The following is a 22,195-nucleotide window of genomic DNA, read 5'->3' on the forward strand; positions in this document are numbered from 1 at the left end:
AGAAAATATGCAATGGAGATTATAAAGGAAGCAAAGATGGAGACAGCTAAGCCGGTTAATACACCAATTCCGGTAAATCATCAACCTGCGATGGCTGAAGGATATATTTGAAAGGATCCCATGATGTATCGAAGGCTAGTAGGAAGGCTAGTCTACTTGACCATCACTCAGCCAAACCTGGTTTATGCGGTTCACATTCTTTCCCAGTACAAAGCCGAGGAAGGAGCATTGGGACTTGGGAAGCGGCCATTAGAGTAGTGCGTTACATAAAGGGTAGTCCTGGTAAGGGCATTGTTATGAATATAGACTCAGACTTGCAGTTACAGGGGAAGATATCCTTTATCAAGACGGTCTTTAACTGGTTATTTTGTTTCATTGGGACATACACCGATTTTCTGGAAGCCCAAGAAGCAGCATACCGTCGCCAAATCATCCGCCGAAGCGGAATATAGAGCAATGGCCGCTATGACTAGTGAACTAATTTGGGTCAAAGCTTTTCTCACATCCTTAGGTGTTAATCATGCACGGCCTATGCGTCTCTTATGTGATAATCAAGCGACAATACACATAGCGAAGAACCCGGTTTTTCATGATAGAACTATAATTAACACAAGTCAATTATCGATTATATGATATATACGAATTACATATTACAATATGGTATCAAAGAGGTTATTCTAGACCTACACAACGCTTCTCTTCTCTGTCTTCTCTTGTCTTCATATCGAAAATTTTCATCATGACAAACCCCGAAAACACAGAAATTATCGAAGAAAACTCGAAATTACTCTTTCGTCCATGTCGAAAATCCCAGCAACAATATCACCCAAATCACTTTCAATGGTACGAATTACGACGAATGATCCCGCGCTTTCCTCCTTGCTCTTCTTGCCAAGGGAAAGAGTGAGTATCTCGATGGCACCATCACGAAATCCGCGGCCACTGCGGACGGTTATCAAGCATGGCGCATTGCATTTAGATTTTTCTTCACGTTTTTTCCAATCTTTTATTTCCTTATGTTTTGTCTTTGTTTTTTGTGGTTCGAGTTAACATTCGACATATCTCAATATCGATAATTTTTTGTTCCACTAGTACTCCGAACTGTAATATCCTGTATTTTCTAGTACTCCCGAAGCTCTAAGATACTGAAAACTTATCTAACATACTAATCGCAATTCCACATATACATTTTCAACACGGCGTAAAATAAAATGAGACACAATCTTCAAAGACGGCGAACAATGAGATGAGCTCCATACTGGGGTTGGAGAGTCAAAGAAGTGGTAGGAGCATGGGTGTAAGATGGTGAAAGCTCGAAAGAGAACCGCTGCAAAAGCATAGCCACAGCTATCTTGGCTTCAACCAGGGCAAAATTTTGGCCAATGCATATTCTTGGCCCTCCTATAAAGGGGAAAAACGACAGGTTTCCCTTGGTCGCTTTCAAAATGCCTTCCGAAAATCTATCTGGTTTGAATTCATTCACATCGTCACCCCAAAGTTTGGGATCGTGATGTACTTGGTATATCGACAGGCTCACCATAGAACCTTCTGGCACACAGAGGTTATCGAGCATTGTATCTTGGTCATATATTCTTCGAGAAACTGAGAGCACTGGAGGATATAATCTCAACACTTCGTACAGTATCATCGTCACCTTTGTCAACAACAGAACATTTCAGTAATTAGTAACTCAAACTCGGTCTGACAACAGCATGGGTATAGGGATAGCAAAAGGGAGGAATTTTGAACCATAACTCACCGATTTCAGATGGTTTACGCCATCAACATCCGGCAGGTTCTGTCCAAATACAGACAAAATTTCTTCTCGAGCTTTCATTTGCCAATCTTGATGCTTGCTCAACAAAATCATCGTCCACACTAGCAACACGGAAGTGGTCTCCTGACCCGCAAAGTAGAATAACTTACACTCATCGATCATATCCCTGAAACTCATTAAAAGACGCTTGTTATTCCCATGGCTTTGGCTTAATTGAGTCTCCTTGATATTCGACTCCATTAATATCCCTAACAAGTCATTCTTAGCCGCTTCCCCGGCATCCATCGCCTTCTTCCTCTTGTCGATTATGCCTTTTAGTAAGCCTTGGATGTTCTCATCGATCTTTTTCATTTTCCTGTTATTCTTTGTTGGCATGTATCTACAACCACATGAACATCAATATTAGCGAAATTCACAATCCACGATATGACAAAGTACTGAATGAGATGATTGAGTTTAACTTACTTCCATCCGGGTATATAAACAGATTGAAAGAGGCGTATAGTCATCTGAGTTTGTTCCTTGAGAAGTTCAAATATCCGTCTTCCCTCCTCAAAGCTACTACCAAATGCAGCTCGAGAAATAACATCCGCAGTTAGGTTCGTGATATCCGGCCACACATCTAACTCACTAGAACCAGTTTCAGACATTGAATTTTCCCATTTGTCGGTCATTTCTGTGACACTATCACGGAAAGCTGGAAGCATAAGCTGCAACGAGAATTGTCGAAGCATTTTAGAATCAAAAACTGTCAAAAAATCAGCAATACAAAACCAGGGGATGAAGGTATACCTTTAACTTCTCTATATGGAATGCAGGGTTAATAAGCTTCCTATGCATCGCCCATTTCTCGCCCTCAAGGCTTACAAGACCAGGGAGAAGTAATCGAATAAGCGGGTTTGTTCTCGCCTTCTGAAACTCGTTTATCCTAGTAAACACCTCCCTTATTAGCTCCGGTTGAGTAATGTTTATAGTCGGAATAGGGCCCCGCCATGTAAAGCAATTTTGACCTGCAACCATGTAAGTCAATGTTCACTTGGCCGACCTTTGCATAATACTCCGTATTCTGTCCCGGTCATTTGTTATCCTATTTCATTTTGGGGTGTCTTAGTCAATTGTTGTCCTTTCTATTTTAGGATTGCATTTGATGAGCAATTTGATCATTCACACACAATTTGGTTCACTTGTCATTTTATAATTGACTCCCTCCTCTTTTCTTGATCTTTGTGCCAAAATCAAAGGACTAGATGTTGAGATGCTTCCAATTACAATTCTTCATACACTCTTATATATCTAATGAACGCTAAATTCTCTAAATTAAACATATGAATACGGATTTATTACTTGCCCGTAATCGGTACTAGCATTATCTATTATTTGATCACTAATTATTCTATAAGATCGTTAGTGTACAACAACTTTATAATACGGTATATTTTACACCTTATTTGACGATGATAATATATGGCATGTACAACTATTATAAGACCATCCCCAAGCAGAAGGTCGAGTTAATCGAGTTAATCGGGTTACCAATATTTTTCCTCTTAATCACACCTTATTTATATTGACCCATTTTTACCCTCCCAAGCAAAAGGTCACCACCTAGGTCATCAACGCAATCATTTTCCATTTTCCAACATTTCAAATCATTTACCACATTCACTACCTCACCAAAACATCTCTCTTACTTTTTCAATTATTATTTACAAACATATTACAAATAAGTCATTTTTGTCATTTTAATAAAAATAAAAACTACTCAAATATGTTGAATATAATAATTTTAGGGTTATGATAAATACAACCCTAGCATTGTATATAAGAATTTAATATATTTCCTTAAATGGAATCAAAGTAGGTATTTATGACAAATTTACACGTCTATTAATGTCATTAATATTTGATTTAAGCTTTTATTTCCTCTATTAGATCCTTAAATAGAGCCCGTATATATCATTTTAAAAAAAATTCAAGTTGAAATTTTAATAACAATAAATTTATTGAAAACATGATAACATATAAACAACCGCATACGTAATACCAAATACCTATTTATAATATGGAGACAAATAAACTCCCATGTTTTTATGGTTGTCCTTTTTTTTTTTTTTTTGCTTCTAGCCAATGAGAGACTACTGCCTACTGGATCACCAACAAGGTCACCATGCTTAATTCGAGGTCCTAAACTGACCCTTTCTTATCCAAGGTCATCCTAACTACCTTCTTTATCCTCATCTAATGTATCATTAAAAATAAAAAAATAAAAATAAAAAAAATCAGTAACCAACTGAGATCCCTGAAAAAATCTCCTTTTTCGAAATTAATAAATGATATGGAGTCGCCAGTAGGTTTTATAAAGAAACATACAAAAAATAAGTTAACGGAAAAAGCCCATTTTGATCCCTGGTATGAGGACTGATCCGTCACTCTGGCCTAAACCAAAGATTGCGGATTCGGGGGTAAAGGTACGATCAGGGAAGGTGTTAGGCACCCGGATCGCTCATCAAACTGACGGCCTCTGCTATTTATTGATAATATTATATATTTGACGAAAATAAGACAGAAAAAAGAAAGTTAGTAACAAACTTTATACAATTATTTACACTGACAAATTAATAGGTTAGTTAACACAATAAAATAGAGAAAATAAATAAAAGACAAAATAAAAGAATTAAATAAAAGAAGAAAGTAAAGAAAAACTTATTTGATGTCGGTACCTTCAGGCCTATGTGGATGTTGACTATTAATGAATTTCGACTTTGTCGTAAATTATCGGCTCTTATGCGCTTATATGGAACTGAGATAATTTATGTGAATGATTTGATTTGAAATTGAAATAGTATATTTGAGACGGTGTATAAGAGTAGAGAGTGTATAGATCTGATCATGAGTATATATCAGTCTCTCGGCCTTCTGGAATATTTTTGTCCTCCCCTAATCTCGTTCTAATCTCTTCTAATTTATACATGTATGTCTTCATTGGACTTAACACTTCTTATCCACCAACAATCTTATCTATATAAAATACAAGAACATTTCAAGCAATTTTGTGCATCCACGTCATCACAAATAAGTTTATTTTTTAATTTTCTATTTTCAAAAAAAGAAGTAGTGGTGGGCCCTTTTACAAGTACAAAAAAAGTAATTAATTTCTTTCTGCTTTACGTGTTTATACATTAATTTGTTAATATGTTGATTAGTATATTTTCAATTTTAACAGTATTTAATAAATCTACAGAGTATAATATATATACATTTATAATATAGATTAATTCAGCCTATACATTACTTAAACTGAAAAATTTACTAAAAATAACTCATCAATATAAAAAATCTGAATATTAAAAATGCAATAAAGAATGAAAAATACTTGGAGAACATAAATTAATTTAAAATAAGAATATTTGTTTGGAAAAATAAATCTAGGGATAACTTCACAAATAATTTAAAAGGAGTGAAAATTTACTCAAAAACGGTAATTCCGACATAAAAATAATTAAGCTCAACAAATCTTATAAGTTCGCATACATGCATATACTCACCTTATTGGCGATTTTATCAAACACAAAAAAAAAACAAAAAACAAAAACAATAAGTAACATCATCAAATTGGATATTTTGTGTAAAAGGTCTTGAAATCATTTCACAATATATAGAGATTTAACTTAGAGATTGACGTAAAAGACAAATTTTGAATAACTACAAAATAAAAAAAAAATTGGAGGGAGAGAATGAGAGGGGCGGTGAGACACTAAGAGGTGACTAGGTGAAGTTATTAGGGTAATATTCTCACTAATTTAGTGAGAGACATAATAGGGAAAAAAAAAATTCAGTGAGTCCCCCACACCATCATGTGAGAGGTCTCTCAATAACACTATTGAGAGACCGTCTCTCCGGAGTTTTTGTGTATTTTGCAATGGAAGACTTCTTTTCTCTTCCAATTTAATTTCCTCCAAGTATTTAACTTGGGTTTATTAACCAATTACAATATAGGGTTACTCAACATGATTGGGTTTTTGTCCTTAATTGTTTTAGATGGGCTACTTGAAGATACAAATTGGTAGTATTATTTGGCATTTAGGTAGTATTATTTGGTGTCAATTATTATATATTTATATAATTATTTAATGTGCCTGAATATTTAACAATTTGACCAAATTGTTCTAAACGGGCACGGGTTGAAAGTTTCATTTATATTGTTTCACTAACTAATAATATGCATTAAATGAAAAATAAGTCAAAATTTCATTTCAAACATGGAAAAATGGGCAAAAATTTTCATTTTAAACAGACACAAATTTGACTAAATGAAAAACGGGTTTAACAATTTGTAAGTCTGAACTATTCGTACCCATGCAATTTGACTAAATTTTGTATTAATTTTCATCTTAATAATTTTGTTTCATCTTATGTAAATCGAATTTTTGTAAGTCGCCCAAGTAAAAACAAAGTATAAACTTAATTTTAGCTAAAATAATGGGTACATTGTATCACAATAATTATTACTAGACAAGTTGACCCTGACGTTCACTTACGCTAAGTGTTCCGGGTGTAATTCCGGAGCAGGATTTGTTACCACGTAAGCTTGATGAATGACGTCTCTTCTTGTCTCTTCCTTTCGGCCTCTCCTGTAAAGATGAACAAGATGAACAAACTGAGGGCTCGGCTTGGTACCGAGCGTACTCACTCCGACGCTCAAGTCAGTAAACTTAAAGAGATTAAGTTGTGTGTTACTTGGCAAAGTATATTGTAGAGAGATAAGGGAGTTTATACCAGATTAATAGTGAGTTTATGGATGAATTGCGGATTATTGGATCGTTTTCTCAATGAGGATTGAGGAGTATTTATAGACTTTCACCTTTTGTCACGTAGTGGCCAAGTGGCCAAGTGGCAGAGCAGGTGGAAAGACTGTTCTACCCTCGGCCGAGGGACCTATGGCAGGCCGGCTGGCCTGGTTGACTCCATGCCGAGGGGACTTGGATGTGAGTACGCGGATGTGCTTCCCGGCTGGCTAGTTGCCTAGCCGAGACCCAAGTGACAGGCCGACAGGCTTTGTCGGTTAGGCTGTTAATATGTTGACTTGCTGTCTTTTGACTTTGACCTTGCTCAATATGTTGACTCGGTCAGCGGGTGCAGAATATGCCCCATCAATTTGCCCCAGCGTAGTCTATGCCGTGGTATGGACCTTCGATGAGTGTTGAGCGTATTCTGCGCAAGTTGAATTTCTTCCCCAGCTTCTTCTTCCTCGGCTTGGTTCTGTTCAGGCCGTGCCATATCCCCCCTCCACATGGATGTGTAATGGACATCTTATGTGGAAAAGAAAGTGGCGCTGGCCGAGACCAAGGTTGAGGGTGCCGTTTGTACTTTTGATTGCCCCCGGCCGGTGCTGTCTTTGCTTTGTTGATTAGCTGGCCGTTAGCAAGTAATACCAAGGAGCGTGTTGAAGAAGATTTGTAACTGTATGTCGATTGACATTCCATGGCTGCATGCTTGACGCGTGGCTTGGCATTGATTGGTCGATGTTTCATGGGCTTTGCCCTGATTGGTCCGCTTCATGGGCTTTGCTCTATAAATAGAGCAGTGTGCCCCGTTTTTTGGCCATCAAACTTCATTTTCTCAAAAAAAAGTTTCCTCTCTCTTAGTTTTTCGAAGAAACTTCTCTCTAATCTTCAAAGCGTTTACTCGGCGTAGCACTTTTCCAAGGTAAACAAACAAATTTTTCCAACTTTTTAATTGTCAAGTTTTTGTTGTCATTATGTCTTCTGCGGATGCTCGACCCAGTACCTCTGCGCCGGGGGGCGAACCGTCGCATCCTGATGAAGAGGAGGCGATGGTTGTCACCCCGATAGGGTTTGGGGGTCCCAAGTCTCCTTCTATTGATGACAGATTTTTGGAGGGTATTGATGATGATGATGATGAGGCGACCCCTTCTGTCGTAAAGAGGCCGCTTATTTCGTGGTACGGTGATGCCTGCTCGATCGGTCCTGATCGTGCCTGGACGAATAAGTTCGCTAGCTGCTCCGGTTCTGAACTTTTTGAAGATCATTACTCCTTCGGCGAGGGGTATAAAATTGTTATCCCTGAGGAGGGTCAGGCCGTCTGTTGCCCTCCCGAGGGTTGTATCGGCGTATACATCAGACACCTGGAATATGGGCTCTGGTTTCCTCTGAATGAATACGTCGTGGCCATAATTAAAGCCATGAATGTCGCCGTGGCTCAACTGCATCCGTTGGCCATCAGGACGATTATTGGCTTTGTATGGTTATGTCTCTTTAAAGGGGAGGCCCCAACGGTGAACCTCTTCCGCCGGCTCCACCATCTTAAGCAGACTACCCTAGGACTGGAAGGGGCGGTGGGTATACGTCGAGGTTCCGGAGGACTACTCGCTGCCCCGGTCCTTTCAGAGCCGCGTCAATTTGCGGTGTGAGAACCAAGGGGAGCATGACAAATATGTCTCCCGGAGTAAGCTTAAGATGGACGCCAGCATGGTCTATCTTAATGAGGACGAAAAGCGGGCAATGAGGCTGTTTGAGACTGAGAAGGATGGCACGCCGAAGGGATGGATGCCCCCGACGCAGATCGTTCTTCAGGATGAGCTGCTCTGCCACGTCGGCCTCATACCGGCCCTCGAACAGGGTGAGTGGGGTCGGTGTGAGGCCCACCCTTGCTTTTTATGCTTATGTGTTTGAACCTTGTTTTATTTCTATTGCTTGACTCCTGATTCGTTTCTTTTGCAGACCGATTTGGCCCGGAACTGCCTGCCTCCGTCCTCCAGAGGTTGGGACTTGACGAGAACGGGAGAGTTGTTGAGCGGCATCCTAAGGCCCTGTCACGTGATCGCAGACCGGCTCCTCACGAACTTATGGAGCAGCAGTTGAAGGCACTGGATGTGACGGCGGCTCAGGCGCAGATTGCCGGTAACGTGCTGCGCCGGAAACCGAAGACAACGTCTACGGCGGCAATGGCGTCAGCTCCAGCTCAACCTTCAATCCCCGTAACCCAAAAGGAGCAGGTGGTCATCGTTGATGTTGAAGAGGAGGTCACCGTTGCGGAGGGTCCTCCTCCTTCAAACAAGAGAAAAGGAGCAACGCCTTTCGCCGCCGCATTACCGATCTTAGGGAAAGAAAAGGGGTCGTAGGCCCTCCAACCAAGAAGGCCAAGGCTGGTACGGATCTAACCTGCGGCTCGGATTTAGCGGGCTCTTTAGGCATTCCTGATGACAGGCTCTCTGACATGTCAATGAATGTTGACATGGATGCTTTGTCTGAATTTTTTGTAGATCAACCGCCGCCGGCTGCCGGTCCCACTGAACGGCAATTGGAGAAGCGGCCTTTGCAGACGGGCAATCAAAATGTCACCGTCGACTCCTCATCCCTGAAGGTTTCCCCCACTCAGATTGCGGCGGAGGGTGCAAGGTTGTCCAAGAGGCTGGCGAAGTGGACTGAAATAGCCGGCGCTCACATTATAGAGCAAGAAAAGCTCATGGCTGAGGCAGCTCCTGCGCTCGAACGGCTTAGGCTTGAGCTTGCTGCTTCTAAGGAAGAGGCCGAGAAGGCGAAGAAGGACTTCGTCGCCACCATGGAGAACCTCCTCACTCAGCGAAAGCTTAAGGAGGAAGCTGAGAAGCGGGTCCTAGCCGAGAGAGCCAAGGTTGAGGCTGCGTTGGCCGACGCCGCTAAGCTGCGGGAGGAGAGAGAGAAGCTTCAGGGCGGTTACGATGCTATGGTTGAGCAGAGGGAAAAATGGAAGTCCCTGCATCTGACCGAGGCGAAGGAGCACAGGAACACAAAGGCCATCCTTGCTCAGAGGGAGAAGGACATTGAGACGCTCCAAACCGTCATCATCCACGACATGTGTGCCGATCACGGGACCAAGTGAAGATGCTACCAGGGATGTAATTAAAGAGCTCTTTCCTGAAGGCCCCTTCCCGTGGAAAGATTTTGACCGGCTTCTTGATGAGAAGGCGGTTGCTGCGGAGGCAAAGGCGGCGGAGAAGGCAAAGGCGGCGAAGGCCGCTGAGGAGGCGAGGCCAAGGCGGCCCATCTTTGAAAAGGTGAAGGCGGCCAGGGAGGAAGCTGAGAGGGCAAAGGCAGGTGAAGCTGCCAAGTCGGCTTCTGGGTCGCCCACTGATGGTGATGCTGCTACTGATGCCGGTGGTGAGCAAAACAGGCATAGGGAGACGGGCGGTCGTCACCGGATTCACCGGCCCTTCTTCGACGGCCTTCACTGTTCGGGGGCCAACTATTAAGCCTTTCCTCCCTGCCATCCTTTTGGCGCTTCAACTCTTATGTCTGTAACCTTTTGTTGTACTTTTTGTTTTTGTTAAACTTTTGGTAGGTTGTGTTTAGGCTATCCCTATGGGGACGGCCGTCGACTTTGTTTTGCCTCATCCTGTAAACATTTTTAATAAAGTTTGTTTATTTTGCCTCCATTAAGTTGTCTTCTTACGTTTCAACATATTGAGTGCTTTTTCGTTTTTACTTCCGGCTTGGCCGAGGCAGTTAGAAGGCGCATCTCAATTGTACTTAAACGTTTAAACATGTTGGCATGTCGGTCGCTTCCTCCACCACCCCCGGTCTTAGCCGAGGCGGTCAGATTTGCGCTTCCCAACCACCGTTGTGAACATGTTAGCGTATCGGTCGTTGTGTCCCCGTCGCCCCCGGCTTTGGCCGAGGTAAAACGAGGTTACGGCTCGACAGCGTTCGTATCTGTAGACATATTGATCGCTTCCTCTGCCGGGCCTTCGGTTGGCCGAGGCGGCTAGAATTGCGTCTCAACTGTACTTATACGTTCCTAAGCATGTTGGTCGCTTTCGCGAGTATCAACTGCACTTGGCGTGACTGCCCGGCTTTAGCCGTGGCGTCTATTCTGGCATGACTATGGAGGGGACAAGTATTTTGATGGAAAACTTGGATTATTCTTCATAAGGTGTAATCATGCGTTGGGGTGTCCACAACGGTCTCGGACACCTCCGCCGTTATACAAAATATTTCCTTAAGTTGTCCGTGTTCCAGTGGCTCATCAAAGGAACACCCTCCATGTCCGTCAGCCGGTATGTCCCCGGCCTCATTTCTTCAACCACCTTGTAGGGTCCTTCCCAGTTGGCCGTCATTTTTCCATGGACGTTTCCTTTGTTTGTGGCGGCCGACTTTCTTAGGACTAGATCTCCTACTCTTAAGTCCCTTTTGTGGACCCTACGGTTGTATGCTCTTCTCATCCGGTTTTGATACACTGCCAAGTTGAGCCGTGCCGTGTCTCGACTTTCTTCGACCAGGTCTAGGGAGGCTCTCAGGCCTTCCTCATTTTCGACTGGGTCAAAAGTTTGCGTTCTGAATGTCGGCACCGCTGCTTCAATTGGCAGGACGGCCTCAGACCCATAGACAAGGTGGAATGGTGTACCCGTTGCTTCTTTCTCCGTGGTTCTAAGGGACCACAGGACGCCGGGTAGTTCATCGGCCCACCTTCCCTTTAGATCTTCAACCTTCTTTTTCAGCCCGTTTAGGATTGTTTTATTAGCTGCTTCCGCCTGCCCGTTGCTCTGAGGGTGGCAGACGGAGGAGTATGCAAATTTGATTCCGAGCTCCTCAAACCAATTCATCACCATGTCGCTCCAAAACTCTCGGCCGTGGTTAAATACCATGACTTGGGGTAGCCCAAAACGAGTTATGACGTTCTCCCAAATCACTTTTCTTACGGCCGCCGTGGTCTTGGCAGGTACCGCGACAGCCTCGACCCACTTGGTGAAGTAATCGACGGCGACAATTAGGTACTTTCTTCCTCCGGAGGCCGTCGGTAATGGCCCTAATAAATCCATTCCCCACTGTGCAAATGGAAGGGGACTAAGCACCGGTTGCAGGTCTCTGGAAGGAGCATGTATCACCGGAGCATGCATCTGACAATTCTTGCACTTCTTGGTCTTTGCTCTGGAATCCTCAAGCATGGTTGGCCAGAAGTAGTCGGCTCGGAGAGCTTTGTGGGCTAGCGTTCTTGCCCCCATGTGATGTCCACAGATGCCTTCGTGAATCTCTGTCAGTATTAGCTCCGCGTCGGCTGGGCCGACACATTTCAAGAGTGGCCTTATTACAGACCTTCTGTATAACTCTCCTTCAAACACTGAGTATCTTGCGGCGATCCTTCTTATCTTCTGCGAGAGACTGCGGTCCTCCGACAACTCATTTGTCAGTTTGTATTTCATTATCGGAGTCATCCACGTCGTCTCGGCTTCGATGTCGCCCACCATGCCGACTGTCTCAGTGATGCTTTTAACATTTCTGATATCCACCAGCACGGTTCGACTGACATTCTTGATACTTGAACTGGCAAGTTTTGAGAGAGCATCGGCTCGGTTGTTCTCAGACCTGGGGATGCACTGTATTTGGAAAGATCTCCCTTTTGCAGTGTCGGCTTTTACCCTTTCCAGGTATCTCACCATCCCGTCGTCTCGAGCCTCATACTCTCCTCTGATTTGATTAGCCACTAAGAGTGAATCTGTCTTCAACACAACATGCTCCGCCCCGGCAGCTCTAGCTAACTCGACTCCAGTTATCACCGCCTCATATTCGGATTCGTTATTTGAGGTCGAGAAGGTAAACTTCAAGGCGTACTCAAACTCGTCCCCATTAGGGCTGATGATAAGGATGCCGGCTCCTGAGCTGTTTGCCGTGGCGGAGCCGTCGGTGTATACTTCCCACACATCGGGATGTGATTCTTCTTGGTATGTGCACTCGGCTAGGAAGTCTGCAAGTGTTTGCCCCTTTATCGAAGGCCTTGGTTTGTACTGAATGCCGAAGTCGGATAGCTCCACTGCCCATTTGATAAGTCTGCCTGATTTTTCGAATTTTTCTAAGGCTTTCTCCAATGGCTGGTCGGTTAAGACCGTCACGGGATATGCGTCGAAGTAGGGTTTTAACTTCCTTGCGGCAACGACGACGGCGAAGGCCGCTTTTTCAATCGGTGGGTAATTCCTTTCGGCGGGCATCAGTGTTTGGCTGATAAAGTAGATTGGGTGTTGCTGCTTGTTTTCTTCTCTGACGATTACGGCACTGACCGTGGCCGAGGTAACTGCTAAGTATAGGTATAGTGTCTCCCTCAGCGTCGGCCTGGACAGGGTCGGGAGAGTTAGTAGGTGGGCTTTCAGTTGTTTGAAAGCCGCACTCTGTTCCTCCCCCAAAGCCAAAAGTCTTTATTCCCCTTCAACACTTTGAAGAATGGGGTGCTCTTGTCGGCCGACCGAGAGATGAAGCGGGCGAGAGCCGCCATCCTCCCGATCAGCATCATAACCTCTTTTCGATTCCTCGGCTCCGGCAGGTCTAGTATTGCTTGGACTTTCTCTATATTGGCATCAATTCCCCAGGCGCTGACAAGCACGCCGAGGAACTTGCCGGCCCGGACACCAAAGTTGCATTTCATTGGGTTAAGCTTCATCTTATATTTCCTTAGTGAACAAAATGTTTCGCTCAAGTCGGCCAAGTGCTCGCTGTCAGACTTGCTTTTTACAATAGCATCGTCGACGTAAGCCTCGATGTTTCGCCCTTTTTGATCTTGAAACACTTTGTCCACTAGCCTAGTGTAAGTTGCGCCAGCGTTTTTCAAACCGAACGGCATCATTTTATACATGTATGTGCCGTGTATGGTGATGAATGCGCACTTAGGCATGTCTTCCTCGGCCATGAATACCTGATGGTATCCCGAGAAGGCGTCTAGCAGGCTCAGCATAGTGTAGCCTGCCGTTGCGTCAATTAAACTATCTATTCGAGGCAAGGGATAGCAATCTTTGGGGCATGCTTTATTAAGATTTGTAAAATCAACACACATCCTCCACCCCCCTGATGACTTCTTTACCATTACAACATTTGCTAGCCACTCAGGGTAAGTACAAGGCATGATAAAGCCCGCCTCTAATAGTTTGTCTACCTCGGCCTTGATGGCCTCGTCCTTTTCGGCCGAGGAGTTCCTCATCTTCTGCTTGACAGGGCGAGCGATGGAGAGTACGTTCAGCTTGTGAACGATCACCTCCCGGCTCACGCCTGGCATCTCGGCGGCTGAGTATGCGAAGACGTCTTTGTTCTTCCTCAGCAGGTCTAGGAGATCGGCTCTGAATTTTGGCTCCAGGCCGACACCGACAGTTACGGTGCGCCCTGGGTCAATTTCCACTTCCTCGGTCTGGGCTCCTTCGACCATGCCGACGTTGTTGGTGTTCATCGGATCACCCTCCTGTTGTAAGGATGGGCTCTTCCCTTTCTCTGACTTTTTCGCCACTTTGAGGGATTGCATGTTGCACCCTCTGGCAGATATTTGGACATTGACAATTTCGTCTCTTTCGTCCTTTGAGACGAGCTTTTGCGCTTCCCCCCGGTCCGAGACATACATCAATGTCAGGGCCCGGATGGACATCACTTCATCGGCCTCGCTCAAAGTGACTCGGCCTATGAGAACGTTGTAGGCAGACGAACCATCAATGACCACGAATTCGGATAAAACATTCTTGGCCGCATCGGCTTGGCCAAACATCACCTAGCGATCGATTGACCCCGGGGTACCAGGCGGCCGGAGAAGTTGTATAGCGGGTTGGTGCAGGGGCTCAGGTCTTCAATCTTCAGACCGAGATTGAGAAAGCACTCCCTGAACATGATGTTTGTGTAGGCGCCTGTGTCAATCAAGCACCTTTTGACCAAGTAGTTGGCTATGTCTAAGTGGACTACGAGCGGGTCGCTGTGCGGAGCGATGACTCCTTCGTAGTCCTTCTTTCCGATGGTTATATCGGGGACGGTGGAAGCGGGGATCGCTGTTTTGGGCACAAAGTTGATGGCTTGGTATAGCTCGTTCAGGTGCCGTTTGTGCCCATTAGCTGACCCACCGTTCTCGTTTCCTCCGGTTACAACCTGGATCACTCACATCCTCTGGAATACTGATTTTCTATTCGCCCCGTCGGAGCTTGTTTCTGGGCCTCCAGCTACATACTTGCTGAGGGCCCCCTTTCGGATCAGCTCCTCGATGGCGTTCCTCAGATGCCGACAGTTTTCGGTCTTATGGTCGGGTTGGCCGTGGTAGTCGCAGAACTGGCTAAGGTCGCCGTCCCCCCTCGCCTTGGGGGCCTTGCCCATTTCGCCCTTCGTTCTTGCTTAGGGCGAAGACTTGGCCGGTGATTTAACCGGGGGGTGAGACATTGCACCGCTTCGGGGTGTATGGTCTGAACTCCCCCCGGCGCCCGCCGAGTTCTGTTTCCTATTAAATCTCTCAGGCCGTGACCTATTCATGTCACGGCGTCCTTCGTCTACGTTGTCCTGGCGGCCCCTCCTTTCTGGGTGTCCAGCTTCACTATGGCCTACCCAGGTCTTGTGATAGTCCTCCACCTTTATGGCTCGGTCGGCCATCTTTCTGGTGGAGTCTAGGTTGAGGTCCTCGCACTTGATGAGCTCATTTTTGAACTCGCCTTTCGGCAGGCCTTTCATCAGTGCGAAGGCCGCCAGTTCGGTGTTCCGCTCACGAATCTGCTGAACCTTAGCGTCGAATCTCTTGACGTAGCTCCGAAGGGACTCGTCCTCCCCCTGTCGGATAGTCAGGAGATCTGATGTCTCCACGACCCTTCGCTTGTTGCAAGCGTACTGGGCTATGAAATTGTCCCTTAGGTCGGCATAACAGTACACCGAGCCATTAGGTAGTCCCTTGTACCAACTCTGAGACATGCCATGGAGGGTCGTTGGGAAGACTCGGCACCACACCTCATCAGGCTGCTCCCATACCGACATGTACGACTCGAAAGCCTCGGCGTGGTCGGTTGGGTCGCTATCCCCTTTGTATGATAGGGGCGGCAGCTTCAGTTTGGTCGGCACCGGGACTTCGAGGACAAAGGCATTGAGGGGCTGTCTGACCACGTGCCGAATGACACGCGGCGATCGGCTCCTCGCAATCCTAGTCCGGCTTCTCTCCCCGTGGCGGGAAGGGCTTCTTGTTGTCCGACTTTGGAGAGTCGGACTTCTTTCTTCATTTTTTCGGGGGTGGCCTCGTTGTTGCCGCGGCGACGCTGTCCTCCCACGAGTGGGGGAAGGACTTTGGTCTGCCACTGGCAACACGGGCCCAGCTCCTTGTATTACTCCGGTCAAGTTGTTCGGAGTTACTTTGTGGGCCCTGGTCACCAGTGGAGGCGCTGCCGTCACCGTCGTCGTGACAGGGGTGACCGGCGTACCGTCCATCAGGTCAAGGAATAGCTTCGGATTTGCCGCATCGACCACATGTCCCATGCGGTGATGACCTGGCCGGTGGGCGGCGGTGTTTCGGCTCTCTCGGCATCCCGTACTTTACCGGCTCGGTGATTCGGCCGGTGGGGACCGCCCGATCTCGAATTAGGGAATGTGTCGTCTGGTAGAATTCGGTTTCTACACTCACAAGTTCTGGCTGTTTTGACATCTTCTTAGCTCTTTGAATGGTTTTTGGTTTTTTTTTTTTTTTGTAAGGTAGGTGACCAGCTTTTAGTATGTTTCCCCACAGACGGCGCCAATTGTTCCGGGTGTAATTCCGGAGCAGGATTTGTTACCACATAAGCTTGATGAATTACGTCTCTTCTTGTCTCTTCCTTTCGGCCTCTCCTGTAAAGATGAACAAGATGAACAAACTGAGGGCTCGGCTTGGTACCGAGCGTACTCACTCCGACGCTCAAGTCAGTAAACTTAAAGAGATTAAGTTGTGTGTTACTTGACAAAGTATATTGTAGAGAGATAAGGGAGTTTATACCAGATTAATAGTGAGTTTATGGATGAATTGCGGATTATTGGATCGTTTTCTCAATGAGGATTGAGGAGTATTTATAGACTTTCACCTTTTGTCACGTAGTGGCCAAGTGGCAGAACAGGTGGAAAGACTGTTCTACCCTCGGCCGAGGGACCCGTAGCGGCCTACCGCCTGGTTGACTTCATGCCGAGGGGACTTGGATGTGAGTACGCGGATGTGCTTCCACATTTGGCTAGTTGCCTAGCCGAGACCAGTGACAGCGAAGCAGGCTTTGTCGGTTAGGCTGTTAATACGTTGACTTGCTGTCTTTTGACTTTGACCTTGCTCAATATGTTGACTCGGTCAGCGGGTGCAGAATATGCCCCATCACTGAGTACTAATAAAATTTATAAATAAGATCTAAAAGCTTGAATATCAATTTGTAGCTCAACTAATTAATCAATCAAATTTAACCTTAATTATTTACATTTTTATGATAACAAATTTTAAGTTTAAAACTAGTACCACTCATTATAAGAAAATACATATCTAAAGTTTCCCACGTTTACTCTCTGACCGTCTGACGTTGATTTGAGTTTCCTCGTAGAGTTGCACTAGAATTCTACACTTGTTTATTCCCGTGTTTGGTCTTATCCCTTTGTAACATACTTCTCTTGATCTATTAAAGACATCGGCCTAAAGTGGGCTTTTCATTTTAGCACTGTCCAAATCAATTAGCTTGATGACCATAATATTTATACCTTGTGTTGGTCACGACGCAATTAGAGCATCTTCAGTGGACAGCTACAACGCATTGTAGTTTGATTTTGCAACTCGGTTTTTTAAGCTATTTTGCTCTTCAACTACATACCGCTCCAATGGTTTGCTACAACATTTTCTAATTTTATGGGTCCCACAATAAAATTTCCACCAATGAAAAATTTTACTTTTTATTTTATTTTTATTTTTTAAAACCAAGCTACATGCTTGGTAGAGCTACAATGCTACATCAATTATTTCATACTCCAATGGTAAGCTACTTGCTTGCAATTTTATAAATATTGCAAGCAAGTCCCTAAAGAAAACCATTGGAGAGTAATTCAAAAGACAAGGTGTAGCTCAATTGTTGACTAAAAACTAACATAAATAAAAGGACAATTTATTAAATTAAAAATGAAATAACGCTATCAGATGATAACAGATCATGATACCACCCTTTCACGTACAATATGTAGAGTTTATTAAACTAATGAACCCTACATAAATGCATGGCATATGATGAGAAGCTGGTAACAAGATTTCATGTGTCACTTATATATGCCATGTATTTATTGGAGAATGAATCATCTCCATTTTCTCTTAGAATCTCTTTATTAAATAATAATCTCTTTTTACCTTTATTTTAATGCGTAAATTTAGAACCGTTAAATATTATTAAAATGCAATCCGAACCATTGATAAGAACTTGTCTCTCTATTAAGAAATAGAGAAAAAATGGACTATTTATTTACCGTACCTAAATACGTGATCTATGAGAGGCTGATATCGAGATTCAGTATCCTATTAAATGGCACTTTAACAACCAAAATAAAGATTAAGAAAAACACAAACCATATTTGCCAACATGTTGATGAAGAAAAGGAAGAACACGAGTAATATAATCATTAGTAAAAGGTATTGGTTTTTGTCGAGCTTCATCACGCATTTTGAAGGTATCCTTAGAATCACCATACAAAGACCTATATGAATTACCATTAAGCCCTTGTTCTCTAAGTTTTTTCTCAAGTTTTTTGGGCTTCAACCATGCCCAATTTAGTAATTTCCATGCCCATATCAAAATTAATCCAACAAATGATATTATTATTGCACTACCATAATATATTTTCATCATATTTATATTTTTTTTTTATATAATTTTTGTAATTAAAAGATGATATTTATGAATAATTGGCTATGGAAATTGTGGAAGAGGCAAGTAATTTGAGAGAGTTGTATATTATTTTGGTGTTGTGGATCAATGGAGGCCAGAACGTGGCATTTATAGAGTGAAGGGCAATAATAATATCATTTGTTGGATTAATTAATTAAATAATCAATTAGAAAGTGATTGTTTCCTCTTATTATATGTCCCCACTTGTTATCTTTTTCTTTTTCTGTAAAAGTTTATATTTTTGTTAGCTAGTATCGATATTCTAGAATTTCATGCCTATGGCTTGTTAGGACAATATCTAAATACAACTGATTAGAATAGAATAGAAGTGGAAATAATTAGAGTTATTGCGATTTTATGTTCTATTTTATGTCTCGTTGTCTTTTTAACTTTATCTTAGAACACATTATTCTTTACCTAATGAAAATTGTACTTCGTAATCATTTCTTTTAAACTAATGGTGTGTAAGAAGGAAGGATAATGAGACACAAAACAGTTTTAAGTAAGACATACCATAACATAACGTGATATATATGATTAATAAGCACATTACTTATTTTAAGTTCTCATTAAAGAAAATTATACTCCATATAAGTATCTTAGGTAGGATCCTACTACAGTAATACTTTTAAATACTTCCTCTATCTCGATTGTTTGTTTACCTATTCTATTTTATAGTATATCATATTGTTACTTAATTAATGCAATGTCTGGATCGATATGTAAACTTACATCGCACAAAACACAAGTTTTTCTTTTTTCTTCAACCAATGATTAATAAGTCAAATGTAATATTGTAGAAGTATGTAAAATGGCATTTTCAACTTTAAGGTATAGTTAGATGACAAGGTCAATCTAAAACATAGTGGATTTTTAATTTTCAATTTCTATTGATTTTGTAGATGGACCTTTATTTCTGTAGGATCACCCAAAGGGAAAGTTACAAACTTTTAGGTTTAGAACAATGAGAAATATTCGTGTCCTTCGGAAGGACGACTAAAATGAAAAGAAGAAGGATGGTTCTCCTCTTTTGAGTGTAAAAATGACATCCTTTCAGAGAACACGAGTATTTTCCGTTGATCAATATCAATTGTCCTTATGTTCACATCATCCATTGAAGGCGAATTTTTTTCAAAAATAGGGCTTAAAACCAAATAAATTATCAAAATAGAGCTTTGTTGAAAGTTATTACTCAAAATGGGTCCACGTCACACCCGAACCTAGACTTGTATTCAAGTCGCTTTCCCGCTAAGCGACTACATTTTGGGTGACAAGAAATTACGGTTGCTTTTAAGGATCGGGTATTTTAGACAAAGTTGCTCTGAGGCCCAGCGACTAAGGCCCAAGTCGCTTAGGGGCCCAGCGACTATAGTATTTTACAAAAAAAAAAAAAAAAAAAAAAAAAAGGAAATCAAACTGACCGTAACTAGAATCGAACTCGGAAGCAACAGCATTAAAACTATTCTACTAGCCACTGAACCAAGAAAACAATTATGTCTTTCTAGCGCTGCAATTTAATTAATAAGTGGTCATAAGCTCTGCATTTTGTTTATTAAATGGTATATGTAACTATAAGTGCATTAAGTAGACAAGTAAGTATTCTTGGTGCAGTGGTTAGCAGTTTATTGATGTAGCAAATTAAAGCGGGCTCGATTCTTCCCACTAGCAATTTTTTTTTTCCCCGAAAAATGTTGCAAGTCGTCGTCCGGCTGAGCGTTTTCACCTCGAGTCGTCGTCCGGCTGAGCGACTATAATCCGGAATCTAGCTTCGCCAAAACCGAGCCTACGTGGACCCATTTTTGGTAATTACTTTCAAAGTTAACCCTTTTCATTAATTTGTTTGTTATTAAACCCCATTTTGGAAAAACATTCATTGGAAGGCATTCAACCATAAAAAGGCATACATAATGCCTCATGGAGTAGTATTTTATTTTGTTGTCGCACATAATTGCATGGATATTACTAAAAAAATCATCGGCTTTCTAGAAAACTTCTGTATATGCACAACCTTGGCCTTTGATTTAATATTGGACCATATGACATTGATTAAAATCCATTTATTTTATTGGGGTCAATCATAAATCATAAATCATAAATATAAATATTTCGTAACATTTTTGCATAAACTCAAATAAAATTATTGTACGGGGTATTAATTATATAATTGTTATAGCGATCATTATAAGCAGTTCTTGATGCAATCTTCATCTAGGGTTATTTAGAAGTAACGTCTTTTATATCTCACTAACATATAAAGGTAAGGTTGCGCCTGAACCCGAATTAACTCGAAACCCAAAGTGTGTTTTTTTATTCAAGCCAACCTGAATGTTTATTACCGAAAACTGATTGTTATCCCCAAATAACTTGAAAATAACACAATCCAAAATGACTCAAATCTTACCTGACCCGACCCAGCCTGAATTCCCAAACAACACGAACCCGAATTATACCGATCTGAACCTGATTCGATTGACCAGTTTATCAAGTCTACTCCTTAAGCTATAATTTATGGAATTTATCGAAACCCTGGAGTGTTGTTGTAAAGGTACTAGTTTGACATCACATACCACATAATTGCTCCAAAATTTATTTTCTTATTAGATTGATCTTCCAAATGTAGGATTAGAGAGGTGCCTAATTGCCATTTGCCAAAATACGTGATGGGGTGGACTTAGACCTGTCAAAACTTGACCCACCCGACTCGTTTTTAGGGTTACAAATCCGGTTTTTTACCCGCGATCTGGTGTGAACGCGAAATAATTCGTTATTTTATAGTCGAGACTAAACCCGAATGGTTCGACCCGTTGGATCAAAGGTAAATCATCAATTTTATTAAAATATTGATATTGGAAAAAATAATTAAATTTTTTTTTATTACTTAAAATTACAAACACAACTAAAAAGTCAATTTTATATACCTTTTATAATATTTAATAATAAAATAATTATTATAATAATTATTTATGTAAACGTTGAATATGATTAATTTATTAATTTTAAATACGTTTTAATTTTAAAAAAAATAATTTTTAATTAAAAAAATCTTTTAAAAAAGACGTTAGAAATTATTTCTTGACCCGTACTCGATCCGTGATCTGTACAACCTGACCCGGTATTCAACCTGACCCGGTATTCTTACCCGACCCGTATTCCCGACCTGAGATCCGACCCGCCCATCCCGTTTGACAGATCTAGGTGGACTGGTTGTTGTTTACGTCACCAGTGATATCATTGATCTATTATTCTCTTTCCAAAAAAATCTACTCCGTAGTATGTAATCCATAGTCCATTCACTCATTTTATCTGCATGGGTCATGATTAATAGACCTATCAAACGGGTCGGGCGGGGCGGGTCATGCGGGTCAGGTCAGAATACGGGTCGGGTTGGGTCGGGAACGGGTCGGGTTATATACTTATATGTGTCACTGTCACGGGTCAGGTTAGAGTCAGAATACGGGTCAATAAATAATTTCTAACGTTTTTTTCAAACGATTTTTTTAATTAAAAAAATATTTTTTAAAAATGTAAAACATATTTAAAATTAATATTTTAATCATATTCAACTTTTTCATTAATTATATTGACATAATTATTAAAATAAAGTTTTTTTAATAATTATTTTGTTATTAAATATTATAAAAGTTATATAAAATTGACTTTTTAGTTGTTTTTGTAATTTTAAGTAATAAAAAAAATATTTTTTTAACTACTTTGTCAAATAAAATATATAAATATTAATATTTTAATAAAAATTTTGATTTACCTTTGACCCAACAGGT

At 42.0% G+C, this 22,195-nt stretch overlaps 1 protein-coding gene across 1 annotated transcript; it reads right to left on the bottom strand.

The window, feature by feature from the left end:
- Positions 1-607: 607 nt before the first annotated feature.
- On the bottom strand, positions 608-18,522 carry LOC141647067 (cytochrome P450 72A397-like). Its single transcript, XM_074455100.1, has 5 exons — positions 18,098-18,522; positions 2,570-2,787; positions 2,243-2,487; positions 1,760-2,156; positions 608-1,654 (listed from the first exon to the last, which is right to left on the bottom strand). Exons 1-5 carry the CDS (start codon positions 18,375-18,377, stop codon positions 1,226-1,228), a joined length of 1,569 nt encoding a protein of 522 aa, XP_074311201.1. The 5' UTR covers positions 18,378-18,522; the 3' UTR covers positions 608-1,225.
- Between the last annotated feature and the right edge of the window lie 3,673 nt (positions 18,523-22,195).

Source organism: Silene latifolia, chromosome 3 (genome assembly GCF_048544455.1).
Source record: "Silene latifolia isolate original U9 population chromosome 3, ASM4854445v1, whole genome shotgun sequence".
NCBI classification, from domain to species: Eukaryota; Viridiplantae; Streptophyta; class Magnoliopsida; order Caryophyllales; family Caryophyllaceae; genus Silene; species Silene latifolia.

What these genes read in the sequence shown, in the direction of transcription:
- LOC141647067 (XM_074455100.1), bottom strand. Translation starts at nt 18,377, where the DNA reads ATGATGAAAATATATTATGGTAGTGCAATAATAATATCATTTGTTGGA. An exon ending in TCCATATAGAGAAGTTAAAG is followed by an intron (nt 2,488 to 2,569) that starts GTATACCTTCAT and finishes TTCTCGTTGCAG; the next exon opens with CTTATGCTTCCAGCTTTCCG. An exon ending in GTTTATATACCCGGATGGAA is followed by an intron (nt 2,157 to 2,242) that starts GTAAGTTAAACT and finishes ATGTGGTTGTAG; the next exon opens with ATACATGCCAACAAAGAATA.